This window comes from Odocoileus virginianus, chromosome 33 (genome assembly GCF_023699985.2).
Source record: "Odocoileus virginianus isolate 20LAN1187 ecotype Illinois chromosome 33, Ovbor_1.2, whole genome shotgun sequence".
NCBI lineage: Eukaryota > Metazoa > Chordata > Mammalia > Artiodactyla > Cervidae > Odocoileus > Odocoileus virginianus.
In genome coordinates this window covers 26,250,348-26,266,422 of record NC_069706.1, presented here as the reverse complement: position 1 = coordinate 26,266,422, position 16,075 = coordinate 26,250,348, and the positions used below count along the sequence as shown (strand labels likewise).

The 16,075-nt window shown below is 47.6% G+C and overlaps 1 protein-coding gene, 1 long non-coding RNA gene and 1 other non-coding gene across 3 annotated transcripts in view; 1 reads left to right on the top strand and 2 right to left on the bottom strand.

The window, feature by feature from the left end:
* Positions 1-3,650: 3,650 nt before the first annotated feature.
* ITGAM (integrin subunit alpha M) overlaps positions 3,651-16,075 on the bottom strand; it is a 35,864-nt gene continuing 23,439 nt past the window's right edge. Inside the window, exons 15-30 of the mRNA XM_020893743.2 lie at positions 14,092-14,222; positions 13,846-14,009; positions 11,766-11,920; positions 11,539-11,670; positions 11,236-11,309; positions 10,881-11,022; positions 10,663-10,785; positions 9,204-9,283; positions 8,046-8,129; positions 7,644-7,719; positions 6,471-6,578; positions 6,201-6,284; positions 5,933-6,046; positions 5,744-5,845; positions 5,411-5,521; positions 3,651-4,756 (exon numbers count right to left, since the gene is read on the bottom strand). Of these exons, the coding sequence (XP_020749402.2) occupies positions 4,685-4,756; positions 5,411-5,521; positions 5,744-5,845; positions 5,933-6,046; positions 6,201-6,284; positions 6,471-6,578; positions 7,644-7,719; positions 8,046-8,129; positions 9,204-9,283; positions 10,663-10,785; positions 10,881-11,022; positions 11,236-11,309; positions 11,539-11,670; positions 11,766-11,920; positions 13,846-14,009; positions 14,092-14,222 (1,752 nt within the window). The 3' untranslated portion in view covers positions 3,651-4,684. The remainder of the gene's footprint in view (positions 4,757-5,410; positions 5,522-5,743; positions 5,846-5,932; positions 6,047-6,200; positions 6,285-6,470; positions 6,579-7,643; positions 7,720-8,045; positions 8,130-9,203; positions 9,284-10,662; positions 10,786-10,880; positions 11,023-11,235; positions 11,310-11,538; positions 11,671-11,765; positions 11,921-13,845; positions 14,010-14,091; positions 14,223-16,075) is intronic.
* Positions 4,700-12,826, top strand: LOC139032883 (uncharacterized). The gene is made up of 2 exons (XR_011485517.1): positions 4,700-4,774; positions 5,647-12,826. It is a non-coding gene; the product is annotated as an uncharacterized lncRNA (long non-coding RNA).
* Positions 12,149-12,220, bottom strand: TRNAG-UCC (transfer RNA glycine (anticodon UCC)). Its single transcript has one exon. It is a non-coding gene; the product is annotated as a tRNA-Gly (tRNA).

Sequence of the window (16,075 nt, the reverse complement as noted above, 5' to 3'; positions counted from 1 at the left end):
TCAGATGGTAAAGAATCCGCCTGCAATGCAGGAGACCTGGGTTTGATCCCTGGTTTGGGAAGATCCCCTGGAGAAGAGAAAGGCAACCTACTCCAGTATTCTTGCTTGGAAAATTCCATGGTCAGAGGAGCCTGTTGGACTACAGTCCATGGGGTTGCAAAGAGTCAGACACGACTGAGCAACTAACACACTTCACTTTCAAAAGGGTCCTAGTTGGTCAGCCTAAATATGGTGCCTTTGAGAAATACGAGGTTGAGAGGGGAGGGCAGGAGCAGGTGAGCTATAGAGGTAAGCAGGGCCTCAGAGGTCCCCTTAAATTTAACAGGCTCGGCCTCAGAGGCACAAGTGTTGCATGGAGTGAGCTGTCCTGCTTACAGGGTAACTGCCAGCTGTCACCTTATTTTGTCAAACATTTCCCATTTTTCAAGAGAAACTATAAATCTGGATTTTCCTGAGAAACCTCTCCTTTTAAAAGGTCAGGAACTAATAAAAAAAAAAACAAGTAAACAAAACTGTGAGTGTTAAATAAAACCTGAAGGCTGGATTTGGCTCAAGGATTGTCAGTTAGAAATCTCTTTTCTAAACGGTAAGTATTAATATCACAAGCTAGAATCAAGATTGCCAGGAGAAACATCTAGAACCTCAGATATGCAGGTGACACTACTCTAATGGCAGGAAGGGAAGAGGAACTAAAGATGAACACCCCCGTGATAAGGATGAAAGAGGAGAGTAAAAACCTGGCTCGAAACTCAGCATTCAGAAAACTAAGATCCTGGTATCTGGTCCCATCACTTCGTGGCAAATGGATGGGGAAAATGTAGAAGCAGAGACAGATTTTATTTTCTTGGGCTGCAAAATCACTGTGGACAGTGACTACAGCCATGAAATTAAAAGACACTTGCTCCTTGGAAGGAAAGCTATGACAAACCTAGACGGCATGTTAAAAAGCAGAGACATCACTCTGCTGACAAAGGTCCATATAGTCAAAGCTATGGTTCTTCCAGTAGTCATGTATGGATGTGAGAGTTGGACTATAAAGAAGGCTAAGCAACAAGGAATTGATGCTTTCGAAGTGTGGTGCTGGAGAAGACTCTTGAGAGTCCCTTGGACTGCAAGGAGATCAAACCAGTCAATCCTCAAGGAAATCAACCCTGCATATTCCTTCCTTGGAAGGACTGATGCTGAAGCTGAAGCTCCCATATTGTGGCCACCTGATGTGGAGAGCCAACTCATTCAAAAAGACCCTGATGTTGGGAAAGACTGAGAGCAGGAGAAGAGGGGGGCGATAAAGGATGAGATACTTAGATACCATCACCAACTCAATGGACATAAATTTGAGCAAATTCCGGGAGATAGTGGAGGACAGAGGAGCCTGGCATACTGCAGGGGTCACAAAAAGTCAGACTTAGCAATTAAACAACAGCTAAGTAAGAAAAGAAGGGTGGAGGTTGCAGAGATTTATTCTGAACCAAGGGATCTCCAAAAGTAAATCCAAGGACAGACTTTCCCAGGTTTATCTGCTTCTTCACCAGAGATTTATGGCCCTGTTTATTAGTAACTTTGGGGTCGTGCTAGGGTAATTTGTCACTAGAAATAATTTACTTTTTAACCCATCATTAAGCTCCTAGCTGGCTGAATTCAACACAAGCTTCCAATGCAAAGAGGCTGTGTGGACTTTGAGCCTTGATTGCTTGTCCAAGGACTGCTGCCTCGAGGTACAGAGGTCTTCTTCTTTCCTGGGTCAGTTAAGGACTCTGGAGATCTTGAGGTCTTTTTTCTTTCAATTTAAGGAGGGAGAAAGTCATTTTAAGGGTTCTGAAGTCAGAAAAAGAAATTGTGTAGAACCATTTCAAGGTGGACTTCCCTGGTAGCTCAGTGGTGAAGAATTTGCTTGTTAATGCAGGAGACATGGGTTCAATCCCTGGGTCAGGAAGATTCCCTGAAGAAGGAAATGGCAACCCATTCCAGTATTTTTGCCTGGGAAATCTTATGGACAAAGGAGCCTGGAGAGCTATAGACCATGGGGTTGCGAAGAGTCAGACATGATTTAACGACTGAATAACAACAAAGATACAAAGGGTATGGGTCACCCTTCGATGACATCTTATTGCATTTTGAATAAAACTGAAACTCCTCGCTCTGGCTCACAAAGCACATAAGCCCAGGCTCCCCACCCAGTCTTCCAGACCCGAGTCTGCTGCCCCCTGACTGAAAGGCTCCTGCCCGTACTTGAGTCAGGGGTCGCCTCCCCCAGGAATCTTCCCTCACCTGCCCTCCGTCCTATCACATCTGGAGCAGATGTCCATCTAAGCCATAACTTCCTTGTCTCTAAATGAACTGCATGTACTTGCCGTTTTCATCAACCTTCCTCATGCCTGCTGCAGGCCATTCCTCTGAGGCCGTCAGGGTAGCAAAAGAGAAAAGCTATGGAACCAGACTGAGCCAGGTTTGAATCCCAGCTCCATCCCTTCCTTATCTGTATGAAAAGTGAAAGTGTTAGTTGCTCAGTCCCGTCCGACCCTTTGTGACCCCATGGACTATAACCTGCCAGGCTCCTCTGTCCATGGGATTCTCCAGGCTGGAGTGCTGGAGTGGGTAGCCATTCTCTTCTCCAGGGGACCTTCCCGACCCAGGGATCGAACCTGGGTCTTCTTCATGGTAGGCAGATTCTTTACCATCTCAGCCACCAGGGTAGCCCCACTTAGCATATGACCTCAAGCAATTAGGATAATCTTGCAAAGCCTCAGCTTCCTTGAAAGTGAAATCCAGAGTAAATACCAAGATATGGCCACTTAGCAGGACTGGTGTGACAAGTAGAGTGGGTGCTAAGGGCAGAGTGGTAGGTGCTGCATTGGCAAAGATTGGGAGAAGGGCAGTGGGAGAACTCCCCAGAGGAGGGAAGGCTTCACCTGTACACACTCGGGAAAACAAGTGCTATTGGTGCCCTGCCCCGACCCCTGCAGGCCATGCCAGGGCACAGCTATGCTCCCCTGGCGGACTTCCAACAGGCAGCATCTGCAGCCCTTTCGCTGGCCACCAGAGCCCGCTCTGCCTACATTCAGGGCTGGCTGGAAGTGTCAGGGGATTAACACTTCCTTCTCCACTAAGAGCAACTCTCAGCCAATAACTATGGGGCATGGTGTATCCATGGAAAAAGACCCTGATGCCGGGAAAGATTGAAGGCAGGACGAGAAGGGGATGACAGAGGACAAGACGGCTGGATGGCATCACTGACTCAATGGACATGAGTTTGAGCAAACTCTGGGAGACAGTGAAGGACAGAAAAGCCTGGTGTGCTGCAATCCATGGGGTTGAAAAGAATCAGACACAACTTAGCAACTGAACAACAACATGGTATATCCATCTGTGTACCTTCTCTGCACAGGTGGGAAGTGTCGAGGTGGGTGTTCTTATCTCCCAGATTTCCCCAGCCAAGTTACACTCGACAAGCTCATAGTGGTACCTCTGCTGATAATACACCCTTTACTGTCTGCCTTTCCCTCCCAGCTCATGTTCCTCCCCTATTGATATTCCCTGGGGTCTCTCTTAAATAAGCATCTTTCACTCAAATTCTTCTCTTGGGATTGCCTCTCAGAGAACTCAAACTTCTGGGAATGTAGCCTATAAATTAGCTTACACATACGCAAAAACCACATACACTCAATTTATTAATTCACCATTTTTGTCACTGTGAGGTTGGAAACAATATACCAGAAGGAGATGGGCTTAGGATCCACCCACACAGTGGAATACAGAGCCACTATATAAAAGAATGAGAAAGTACTTTATGTCATGATAAAAAACAATATCTGAGCCATATTCATGAAAAAAGCAAGATGCAGAACAGTATAAATAATGCATGCTGCCATTTGTGTAAAAAAGTTGTGTGTGTGTGTTTGCATATCCCTAGAATCATTGTATAAAAAGAGGGGAAAAAAAAGAATCTTGGCGAAGGAGACCTCCAAATACATAACCTGGACTACCCTTTACAGAGACCTGAATGGCTGGGAGACCAGAATGGAAAGGAGAGACTTTTCATCATGTACCTTAACACATCTTTTGATTTTGATACTACAGACAGGTTCATCGCTTCAAAAAATAAAAGTACCATTAAAATAATAAATAAGTGAATACATGAAGAAAGGTGCACCATTGTGCACTGAACACATCAGCTCTAGTGTGGAATGGTCGAACAGGCTCCTGCTGGGCTCAGCCCCAGCTGCTCGGGCTCCTGCCAGCCTGCAGGCTCACCCACCAAAGTAGGTCCTACTTCCTTCCAGGGAGAGCAGGGGAGGATTTGTTGGCCTTGCCTTTGTGTTCACCCACAAGAGCTGCCATCACCTCTGCCCCCAAGGAAGCACCAGTGGCATCTTCACCCACACACAAGGAAGCCCAAACAATTCCCTTTGGCCCCAGACCTTGTGCTGAAGGCACTTATCTTGGTTCAAGGGAGATCTGAGGCGCACACACAACTCACACTCACGCACACACACACGCGCACGCACACACACACACACGCCTGTGCACACAGATGATAATGGAAACCCAAGCAGGTTGCTCCTGAGTGAAATGTCACAGCCCTGGTTTCCTAACAGAGGTGTCCATCCAGCAACCTGGGCACCCGCTCTTTGGTCCCATCACGTCCTGACTGCTGCAGAGGAGGCCACTTGCGGGGAAGGAGCTGTTACTGGGGGGCGGCCGCATCAGGACCAGCTTCAGTCATCATGTCCTTGTACCGTCGTTTGAAGAAGCCGAGCTGTGGAGGCAGAAGCGAGTGAGTGAGGGCACCCAGGCTGGGGGAAGGGGGTGGGTGAAAGTCATGCAGGACAGGCAGGGAGACTGTGGGACCGAGAGATGCAAAGAAAAAACATGGTGGGGTGTAGAAGAGCCCTGGGGAATGTGGAACAGGAAGAGCATTGCTACTGGGAAAGAAAAGAAGGAAAGAAATAGAAAATGTAAGAAGGACCACTCCTTATACAGTGATTGTACCAGAGACCATTCTCAGTTCTCTAGAGTTATGAACCCAGTGACCTCCACAAAATGGGTATTTCCCTAGTGACTCAGAAGGTAAAGAATCTGCCTGCAATACAGGAGACCCAGGTTCAATCCCTGGGTTGGGAAGGAGAAGGGAATGGCCACCCACTCCAGTATTCTTGCCTGGAGAATCCCATGGACAGAAGAGCCAGTGGGCTACATTCCATGGGGTGGCAAAGAGTCAGACAAGACTGAGCGACTTTCACTTACACTTAGTCTCATTGTATAGTTGAAGAAACTGAGGTTCTGTGACCCGCCCCCCCAGGTCACCCAACTGGCGGCAGAAGGGGGAGTTGAGCCCAGGAAGGCAGTGCTGAGTGAGACGCAGTGGCAGGGGGAAGGGGAGCGGACAGGAAGAGGGTCCCGGGGGAGTTACCTTGTACAGACCGGCAGAGATGAGGGCCAGGAGCACAAGCCCCCCTACCGAGCTGCCCACGATCAGCGGGACAGGGTTATGTACCTCGTAGGACTCCACCTTGGTCTCTGTCTGGAGCAGGGAGTGGGGAGGGTACATCAAGAAGAAAGACTCTGGGTTTCTGGGGGGTCCCCTATCAGACCTGGGTGCTCCCTGAACCCCATGATTAACCCCTCCCTGTCCCCTGTCTCCTCCAGGCCCGGCGCTCACTCCTCCTGCCCATCCTTCTCTGCCCCCCACAAGTCCAGACTCCTCTCCTGCCTCCAATGATCACTCTGTGTCCCAGACACATACCTGGGCCATCACAAACCCATCCTGCCCTGGAAGCAGGGTGAACTCTGACGCATCGAATAAGATCTCCGCTTTGCTCACAACTTGAAGGTGGTTGTGTGGAGTCTGTGGGAGAGAGACAGCGTGGGAGCTGGACCCTGAGCCATGAAGGATCATGACTCATGCCCAGCCAAGCCTCAGGCCCCCACAGACCTGGATGTACCACTCAAATGAGAGGTTGCTCTTGAGGGTGACCTTGAACTCCTCCTGGACGCCAAAGGATGGGATCACACACTGGATTCTCTGGCAGACAGCAACGGAGCAGTTCTGGGGACGGGAGGAGAAGAGACAGGTGAGCAGGAAAGCCAGATGCGGGACATGCCCTCTGAGCCCAGGCTGCTCAGTTGAGAGGTGGTCCTGGGCATGGTGAGGGGGTGGCACAGAGTCTGCATGCAGCCCCGAAGCTGGGACTTAGTCTCACCAGCACTGGGCTCTTCTTAAGCTCTGCCAGGAAGTCAGAGTGACGAGGGGCAACCTCCGTGATGTTACATCCACTGGATATGTTCTGAGGAAAAGGCACACGCACGGTGAGGAAGGGATTGAAGTGAGGCTCCTGGATCCACCCTCCCGGTCAGGAGAGGGTCGGAAATGGCTCCATAACCCAACAGAAGAAGCAGAAACAATTTTAGGAAAGACCAGGGGGCTGTGGAGGGAGCAGTTGGGCCCACTCCTCAGAGCCGGCTGGGCTTACCTGGGAGAAGGTGACCTCGGGCTGGGACCACACGGCCACCTTGTTCAGCTGGATGGGGATCCAGAAGACCACGCTGATGGGCAGTTTCTTCCGGCCCAGGTTGTTGAACTGTGTGGTGGGGGAAGGGTGGGTATCAGGGCTCAGGCCTTTCCACCCCCACCAGCAACTAGAATCGGGTTCCCTACTCCCGAATATCAGAGGAGTCCTGGGAGAGGGCCCAGGACTGAATAAGGCCTCCCAGACCCAAGCACCCTGCCTTCTGATGCTTCCTGAGAGGTAGGAGAGTGTGGTGGTTAAATACCCACTCCTGAGCCAAACAGGCTGTCGTAAGCAGCAGCTCTTCCATTTACTATGGGTGACACTGGGCGGGGGGGTGTTCTGTTAACCTCTCTGAGCCTCAGTTTCTTCATCTATAAACTGGGGGAGATGACAGTGCCTCCGTCACAGAGTTATTATGAAAATGAAGAAAAAAGAGGTAATTACATACATGTGTGTATACACATGTGTGCTCAGTCACTTCATTCGTGTCTGACTCTTTGCAACCCCATGGACTGTACTGCCAGGCTCCTGTCCATGGGGATTCTCCAGGCAAGAATACTGGAGCAGGTTGCTGTGCCCTCCTCCAGAGGATCTTCCCGACCCCGGTATTGAATCTGGTCTCCTCCACTGCAGGCAGATTCTCTACTGCTGAGCCACCAAGGAAGTCCCATGTATATACATATGTGTGTGTGTACATGTGTGATGCACGTGCTTGTGTGTGTGTGGAGTCAGAGCAAGCTTAGAACAGAGCCTGGCCCAAAGCAGGCACCTCATGCATGTTTCCCATCTTTCTTTTTTTTTTTTTCTTTGACAACATAACATGGAGATCTTTGTTCCCTGACAGGGACTGAACCCTTGTGCCCTGCAGTGGAAGAGTGGAACTTTTTAAAAAGATTTTTTGATGTGGACCATTTAAAAAAGTCTTTATTGAATCTGTTACAATACTGCTTCCGATTCACGTTTGAGTTTTTTGTCCTGAGGCATGTCGGGTCTTAGTTTCCCGACTAGGGATCAAACCTGTGTCCCATGCAGTCAAAGCGTGGAGTCTTAACCACTGGACCCCAGGGAAGTCCCTCCTGTTGTTCTTTCCTATCATCCTGGTTTCCCTCCCCAGGCTCCTTCTCCACTCCCCACCTGATACTGATGCTCCATAACGTGTCTGGTCTTCTCTGAGGCTGTGAAGTTGAGATATTTGGTGGAGGCCTCGAGGCTGACGGGAGAAAGAAGAAGGGGCAGGAGGTGACAGAACATCAGGGAAGTCCTGGGAGGGGGTCTCTGGCTAAGGGTGTTAAGGGGTGAACAGGCACATGGGAAATGCAACTGAGAGAGCGAGAGCAAGATGGTGTGCAAGGACCGTGTCGGGGGGCCCGCATCGTGTGCCAATTTGCCCCCCCACACACACACACAAATGCACACGTGTGCACACATAACTGCAGACACACACAGGCACACGCGCACAGATTCGCATGCAGATGCTTAATGCACCATGTCCAGTCCAGGGGCGAAGGCAGAGCGAAAAGCCCCGGAAGCCAGTACCTGGTGACCACCATGTACACGGCGTATTTCACAGGCAGCTCCATCTGGAATTGAGTTTTGTTGTTCCCGGGCATGTTGTTCTCACTGAAGGGAAACAGAGAGCTCTGACCAGCTCTTGAGAATTGAGAATCAGCCTTTCCTTCTCCTTTCTCTCCCTCACCCTCTAGCACCAACCAACCACCGAGTCCTGTCCTCTCAGCATCTTAAACACTGTCATTTAAATCCAACAGAGGAAATAGAGATTGTAGGAAAGACCAGGGCTGCCCCGTGGAGTTCAGGCCCATCCCAACTCACCTGGATGGATGCCTGGAGCATCTTCTTTTTCTCTCCGGTCCCCTGAACTCAAAACCACTCCCGCCCTAATCCCCTGCCCTCCTGGAGAGAGATCTTTCTAGCATGCAAAGGTGATCACGTTCTGTCCCTCCCAAGTTCAGCTGCAAACTCCCTAATAGCACCTGCTGGTCACTACATGAAATGGGCCATATCTAACCAAATCCAACTCTGCCTCCTGCGTTCAAACTTAGCCTGACGTTTGCAGTATCCAGGCATGGCTTGGTCCACACTTCCTTCTCTCTGTATTGATGCCCACCCTCAATTGTGCCTTTGCTGGGCTTCCCTGGTGGCTCAGATGGTAAAGAATCTGCCTGCAATGCAGGAGAGCCTGGGTCAGGAAGATCCCCTGGAGAAGGGAATGGCCACCTGCTCCAGTATTCTTGGCTGGAGAATTCCATGGACAGAGGAGCCTGGTGGGCTATAGTCCATGGGGTCACAAACAGTCGGACATGACTGAACGACTAACACTTCCTTTCACTTTTTTTGGCTAAGCCACAGCCCAAATGAATCTTCCTCTCTGAACACCAAACTCCCAAGAACACTGGACATCATTCATTTCATACTGTACGGTAATCATCAACTTTCCTGTCCACCCTTGCCACTAAATTATAACCTCCATGAGGCAGGAACCACAGCCATCTTGTCTGCTGCTATCCCATTAGCCCTGGGCAACATGCCTGGCATGTTATGGGTGCTCAGTTGGCATTTCTTGAGTGAATGAATGAGCTGAAGGGAGAACCAGTGGGGAGAGGGTAATGGTCCACCATCAGCATGCAGCTGGGACCTCAAAACTGATGATGTGGTGGGCAGCCAGGCATAGCTCACCTGGTAACATTAGCCTTGAGAAGTAGCTTGTTTCCAAAGTAAGTATCAGGGTTCACGTCAAATGTGACATTAAAGGTGATCTGGAGTTGGAGAAAGGAGAGACAGTGACAAGAGTAAGAGAGAAGAAACATCCAAGATGTTCATCAGCTGAAGAATGGGTAAATAAAATGTGGTACATCCATACAACAGAGTGTTATTCAGCAATAAGAAGAATCAGAGTATTAATACATCTTGCAACATGGGTAACCCTTGAAAGCGTGATGCTCAAAGAAGCCATCATATTGTATGATTCCATTTATATGAAATATCAAGACAGAAAATAGATTAGTGGTTGCCTAGAACTGGGACAGATGGGAAGACATAGGCTGATGGCCAAGGGGAGCAAGGTGTTTTGGGGGGGTTATAAAATACTCTAGGACTTCCCAGGTTGTCCAGGGGTTAAGAATCTGCCTTGCAATGCAGGGGACTTGAATTCAATACCTGGTCGGGGAACTAAGATCCCACATGCCTTGGAGCAACTAAGCCCAAATGCTACAACTACTGAGCCTGTGGACCACAACTAGAGATTTCAAGAGCTGCAGTGAAAGATCCTGCATGATGCAGTGAAGACCCCACATGCTACAGCTAAGACCCAATGCAGCCAAACAAGTAGTATTTTAAACATTAAATTAAAAATATAATACTCTAAAATTGATCACGCTGATGAATGCACAACTCTGTGAACATTTAAAAAGCCATTGGATTGTATACTTTTCTCAGTTTATTTATTCATTTTTAACTGCATCAGGTCTTGGGGTGTGTGGGCTCTCTAGCTGTAGCACTTGGGCTTAGATTGCCCAGTGGCATATGGCATAGGATCTTAGTTCCTTAACCCAGGATCAAACCCAGGTCCCCTACATTGCAAGTCAGATTCTCAACCACTTGACCATCAGAGAAGTCCCTGGACCATATACTTTAAATGTTTGTGTTAGTCATTCAGTCGTGTCTGAGTCTTTGTGACCCCATGGACTATATAGCCTGTTAGGCTCCTCTGTCCATGGAATTCTCCAGGCAAGTATACTGGAGTGGGTTGCCATTCCCTTCTCCAGGGAATCTTCCCAACCCAGGAATCAAACCCAGGTCTCCCACATTGCAAGCAGATTCTTTACTGTCTGAGCTGCCAGGGAAGCCCAGTGGGTGTATTGTAATGGTAGATGGATTTTATCTCAGCAAAACTTTTTTTCAAAAAAAAAAAAGACAGAAAGAAAGATCTACTTTTAGAAAGAAGAAGAAGGGAATTCCCTGACGATCATTGGTTAAGATTTCACGTTTTCATTGCCAAGGGCCTGAGTTCAATACCTGGTCCGGGAACTAAAATCCCACAAGCCATGCAGTGTGGGAAGAAGGAGAAGAGGAAGAACTAGGGAAGAATTCAGAATAAAACAAAGGAGAAAAAGGGAGGAGGAGCCAGCAGTCTGACCTCCGAGTTGTCTGGGAAAATGGGGTGGTTTATGCTGCAGGTGGTGCTCTTCAAGGTTCCAGACCCTTCAGTGGAGATATCAGACTCACAGGCCAGGCGCCAGGAGCGATGTGAGCGCTGGTTCTGGAAGGCCAGGGAGGCAGAGTTGGTGAAGTCGGCTGGGAGCCAGGGGGGCAGGGCAAGCAAAGTCAGACGGAGCCTGAGAAGGGTTTGGCTACCTGGCCGCCTGACACCCTCCGGTAGGACAAGCCGGGTGGGTAGAAGAAGGTGACCTGAGTTCTGTAGGAGTCCTCGCCCTGGTTTCTCACAGTCAGCGTCACGTTCAGGTCCCGGGGACCACCCACCACCAGGGTGTCCAGGCTGTGGAAGGAAGAAGCCAGGCCATGAGAGGCTGGGGGCTTCCCTGCCGCGAATGCGCTCTGGAGGGAAGGAGGCGCAGACACTGGGAGAGAGAAGGTGGCGGATGAGGCGGCAGCAGCTGCTCTGAGCCGGGCTCCCTTGGGGGCCGGGAGGAGAACAGAGCGCCAGCTTACGATGCAGGTTTGGGGGTCAAAACGAGGACAGGGAACTCACTCCAGAAAACTGAAGGTGATGCTGAGGTCATCCTGGCAGACGGTGTCGTTGCCACAGTTCTTCTCAAAGGGAAGCTGCCAAACACAGAATATGAGAAAAATGAAAGGAAATCAGGACAGGATGTGAAACGAAACAGTAAAGTGAAATCTTGAAATAAAGTGCAAGTGTTAGTTGCTCAGTCGTGTCCGACTCTGGGACCCGGTGGACTGCAGCCCGCCAGGCTCTTCTTGCCTGTGGGATTCTCCAGGCAAGAATACTGGAGTGGGTTGCCCTTGCCTGCTCCAGGGGATCTTCCCGACTCACCGAGGCTGTGAAGAGTCTCAGAGCGTCCACAGCCAGCACTGGCCTGAGGCCCCCATAATTGCGCGCGGGCTCCCCCAGCAGAGAGAAGTTGAGGCGCAGAGCAATGGGGGTCACTGAGTCCTCCACACAGTCCTGAGAGACAGGTGGGGGTTGGTGGTCCAGGCTTCTCAGCTTCACAAGGCCACCCCTGCTTGGAGGACCCAGGAGGGTGGTCACCCCCTGCTCACCAGTAACCGGATCGTCAGGGTCTCGCATTTCTGACTCAGCCTCAGCGTCTCTACACGTCTGCGTGTGTTGTTCTTTGTCTCATCAAAGACGGCCTGGGAATGGGGGCGACCTGGGTCCAGAGCCAGTTCATAGGTGATAGTGCTCTGGGTATCTCCTGAAGGGGCAGAGAAGAATGGTGGTAAGGAGCCTGGCTTTGGAGTCAGACTGGCAAGAGGTGGAGGCCCCTTTCCTCTGCTCCCCAACTGTCCAACTTGGGCCACATTAGCTGACCTCTCTGTGTCTCTCAGCTCCTTATTTTAAAAGATAAGGTCACAAAGAGTCGGATATGACTTAGTGACTGAACAACAACATGGGGTCTTCAGTGGCAGCATGTGGGATCTAATTCCCTGACCAGGGATTGAACCCTGGCCCCTGCATTGGAAGCACAGTGCCCTAGCCACTGGACCATCAGGGAAGTTCCTCCTTATTTTTAAATTGAAGATAATAATTGTAACTTCCCAACAGTGAAAATAAAATTGTGCCTATGAAGCATTGAGCATAGTGCCTGCCACATAATAAGTGCTCAGTAAATAATAGCTATTCTGTTACAAGCTAGAAAATTAAGTATATTTTTAAAGTATATTGCTTTTCACTTTTTTCTCTTTGTCTTTGTTCTTCAGCAGTTTGTACCTTGTGATGGTACAGTGTCTAGTGTTGTGGGCATTGGTGTAATGTACCAATTTATGGTTCCTTTTATATTTATCTTGCTCTGACTTGGTAGAGAATCTTGATGTCTTTCACCAGTTTTAGAAGTCTTTACCACCATTTCTTTTTTAAATTCTGTTTTATGTTGAAGTATAGCTGATTAATAGTGTTGGTTTAGTTTCAAGTATACAGCAAAGTGATTCAGTTATACATATGTATATTTTTCAGCTTCTTTTCCATTACAGGTTAAACAAGATATTGATTGAATATGATTATCTGTGCCATACAGTAAATCCTTGTTTACCTATTTTATATATAGTAATGTATATCTGTTTGTTCTGCTTCTAATCTGCTATTAAATGTATTGAATTCTCAATTCCATTCCGTGTGTTTTTCAGTGCTAGTGTTTCCATTTAGCTCTTTCAGGAAATCCAGACTTTTTTATGAAGTTCTCCATCCTTTCCTCTTTTTTCTTGAAGATATTAATTTTAGTTATATTTTAAATTCTGATTTGATAATTCTGAATCATCTGTGGGTCTGTATCTATTATCTGTTGTTTCTCTTGCTTGCTGGTCTCAATGGACATTTTCCCAATAGACAGACCGAGGTGTTTTTCAAGGCCCCACTCAAATCTCTGCTTCCTCAGCAGCTAGATTTCTTTTTAACTCATTAGCTCTCCAGTTGCTATCTTCCACTGAATTTCTGGAAGTATTGACCTGGACATGCATGACTTAGAAGTCAGCCAATGACTTGTATGGAATTTCCATGTAGATTTTGGGGGATCTTCTCTGTAATTCTCTACTCTCCAAGACTTCACTCTCGATTTCTAGCCATGTTGTTTGCCCCAAACCCTGACTGCTATCTCCTCAGTCCAGTAAGATTACTGCTAGAAAACTAATTTTATCTTCTCCCCTTGTTTCTCTCTAGAACCACCATTACTCTTCCTCACCCCAAGCACAATGCCACTCAGAATAGAGACAAGGGAGGAAGTCAAGTTAGTTGTGATAAAATACATGTCTGAATGCTTTGTGAGTTTGTGTTTAGCTTCATCAACTCAATCTCCCCTTTGACCAAATTATTGTTGCTGTTTAGTTGCTAAGTCGTGTCCAACTCTTTGCAACCCCATGAACTATAGATTTCCAAGCTCCTCTGCCCATCTCTCAGTTAAAAAAATATTTCTGGTTAGTTCACAGGGTGGGGCCCTTCATTCTATAGAGAACTGAAATTATAAAGAAGTGCCAGAGACTTACTTCTTTGGGGGTGCTTTCTGGGCTTCCCCACCCATGCCCTAGCAGGGGAACCATCTGCTTACTCCATCCAAGCTTGAAGAAGGCTATCAGAGCCCATCAATGTCCCAGTCATTTAACCTCTTGAAATTCACCCACCCAGCCTCACCTTCTCCCAGCCGATCCCATGTACTCTTGCGAACTTGGAGACAGACTTTGACCCGCCCAGCAACCCGGTCTTTTATCACTAAGTCACGACACTCATACACATTCCTCTTCACTTCCTTGGGTGTGAACTCCATCGTCGCCTCAACTTTCAGCACAGGTTGTGACCTGGGGGGACATCAGAAGGCCATCAGGGGCCATCGTACAGCAAACTCACTCCTTAAAAAGAAGATACCCGGTATGATCTCACCTGAGCAGCAGCACATGTCCCTGAGCCCCGACAGCCAAGTCTACCAGTCCATCCATCGTGAGGTCCTGGCCCCCGCTCAGTGACTGCCCAAAATACTGAAGCTTGGGGGAGATCTGTGAGCCTGTGATCCGCTGAGGGTAGAAAAGAGGAGAGAGAGAGATGGGAAAGAACAGAGAAGAGAGTAACTCAGTCTCCCAGGGTGACCCAAGGAGAGACTGTCCGGGCTCCACTCAAGTCACACCTCCCACAGTTTCTTTAAAAATTAGGGTAACTATTCAACTTTAAACTGCAACCTTGAGATGATATCAAAAATTTCCATAATTGCTGGCTTTTTCAGAGAAAACAAGAAGCTTCACAGGAAAGAAGAGACAGTATACTATTTGACTCAGCTGAATCTCTTGACTCAGTTGGATCTCTCTTACGTGGTCAAGAAAATGCAAACACTCTGTATTGACCTAACCAAAATTATCGTATAAATTTAATGTGGGGGGGGTGGGATGGAAAGCATGTGAATATCTGAAAAGAGAGGCCTCAAACAGAGCTCAGTCCTCACCTTCCATAATAGGAAGTCAACACAAAAACAAAAATCAAGCAGCAGCAATATAATTGTGTCCTTGGGAAGTATGGAGAATCATTGAAAGAGCTGAAAGTGGTTTCCTCAAGAGGATGAAAAACAAAGAGGAAATCACAGTGTGGGTATGAAAATTGTTACTTTTCATAATAAGCTGTTAGGAACAATTTTGACCCTTCAATCTATGTGGAAGATTAACACTGAAAGGATCAGTTCAGTTCAGTCACTCAGTTGTGTCTGACTCTTTGCAACCCCATGGACTGCAGCATGACAGGCTTTCCCGTCCATCACCAACTCCTGGAGCTTATTCAAACTCATGTCCATAGAGTTAGTAATGCCATCCAACCATCTCATTCTCTGTTGTCCCCTTCTCCTTCTCCTCCTGCCTTCAATTTTTCCCAGCATCAGGGGTTTTTCCAATGAGTCAGTTCTTCACATCAGGTGGCCAAAGTATTGGAGTTTCAGCTTCAGCATCAGTCCTTCCAATGAATATTCAAAACTGATTTCCTTTAGGATGGACTGGTTGAATTTCCTTGCAGTCCAAGGGACTCTCAAGAGTCTTCTCCAACACCACAGTTCAAAAGCATCAATTCTTTGGTGCTCAGCCTTCTTTATAGTCCAACTCTCACATCCATGCATGACTACTGGAAAGAACATAGCTTTGCCTATACAGACCTTTGTTGGCAAAGTAATGTCTCTGCTTTTTAATATGCTGTCTAAGTTGATCATAGCTTTTCTTCCAAGGAGCAAGCATCTTTTAATTTCATGGCAGCAATCACCATCTGCAGTGATTTTGGAGCCCCCCCAAAAATAAAGTCTAACTGAAAGGATAACAGCCAAATATATTAAGAAATTTTAAAAGTGACTTTGTCATGTACTTAATGCCGCTGAAGTGTGTACTCTTAAAAATGGTTAAGGTGGTGAGTTTTAGGTCATGTATATTTTACTGCCATTTTTTAAGTGAATTTGTCAACTGGAAAGAAGAATGAGGAAGTGCAGGATGCTGGAAATGTGCTATATCTTCATCTGGGTGGTGCTTACTCGAGTTCACAGATGTGAAAATTCAACACTTGAGATTTGTGTGTTTACTGAACATAAATTATACTGCAACTTTTTCTGAGAAAAAATTATTTTATCCTATTGGGAGGAAGCTTTGCTTTGAAATTATATAATATGGTAGTTGGGAGATCCATAAGACATTTGCTTGTTGAAATACTGACCATCCCCAGTTCCAGTCATAGAAAAAGAACAACTAAACATTACAAACAGTAGAACAACAAGCTTGCATGATCCTTTTTGTATTTATTTTTAATTCCAAAGTCTGTGGTGTGGGAGAGGAGAATGTGAGTGGAGTGGGAGTGTGTGTATGGGTGTGAGTGGATGTGGGTGTCTGGGGGGGGTGGGTGGGTATAA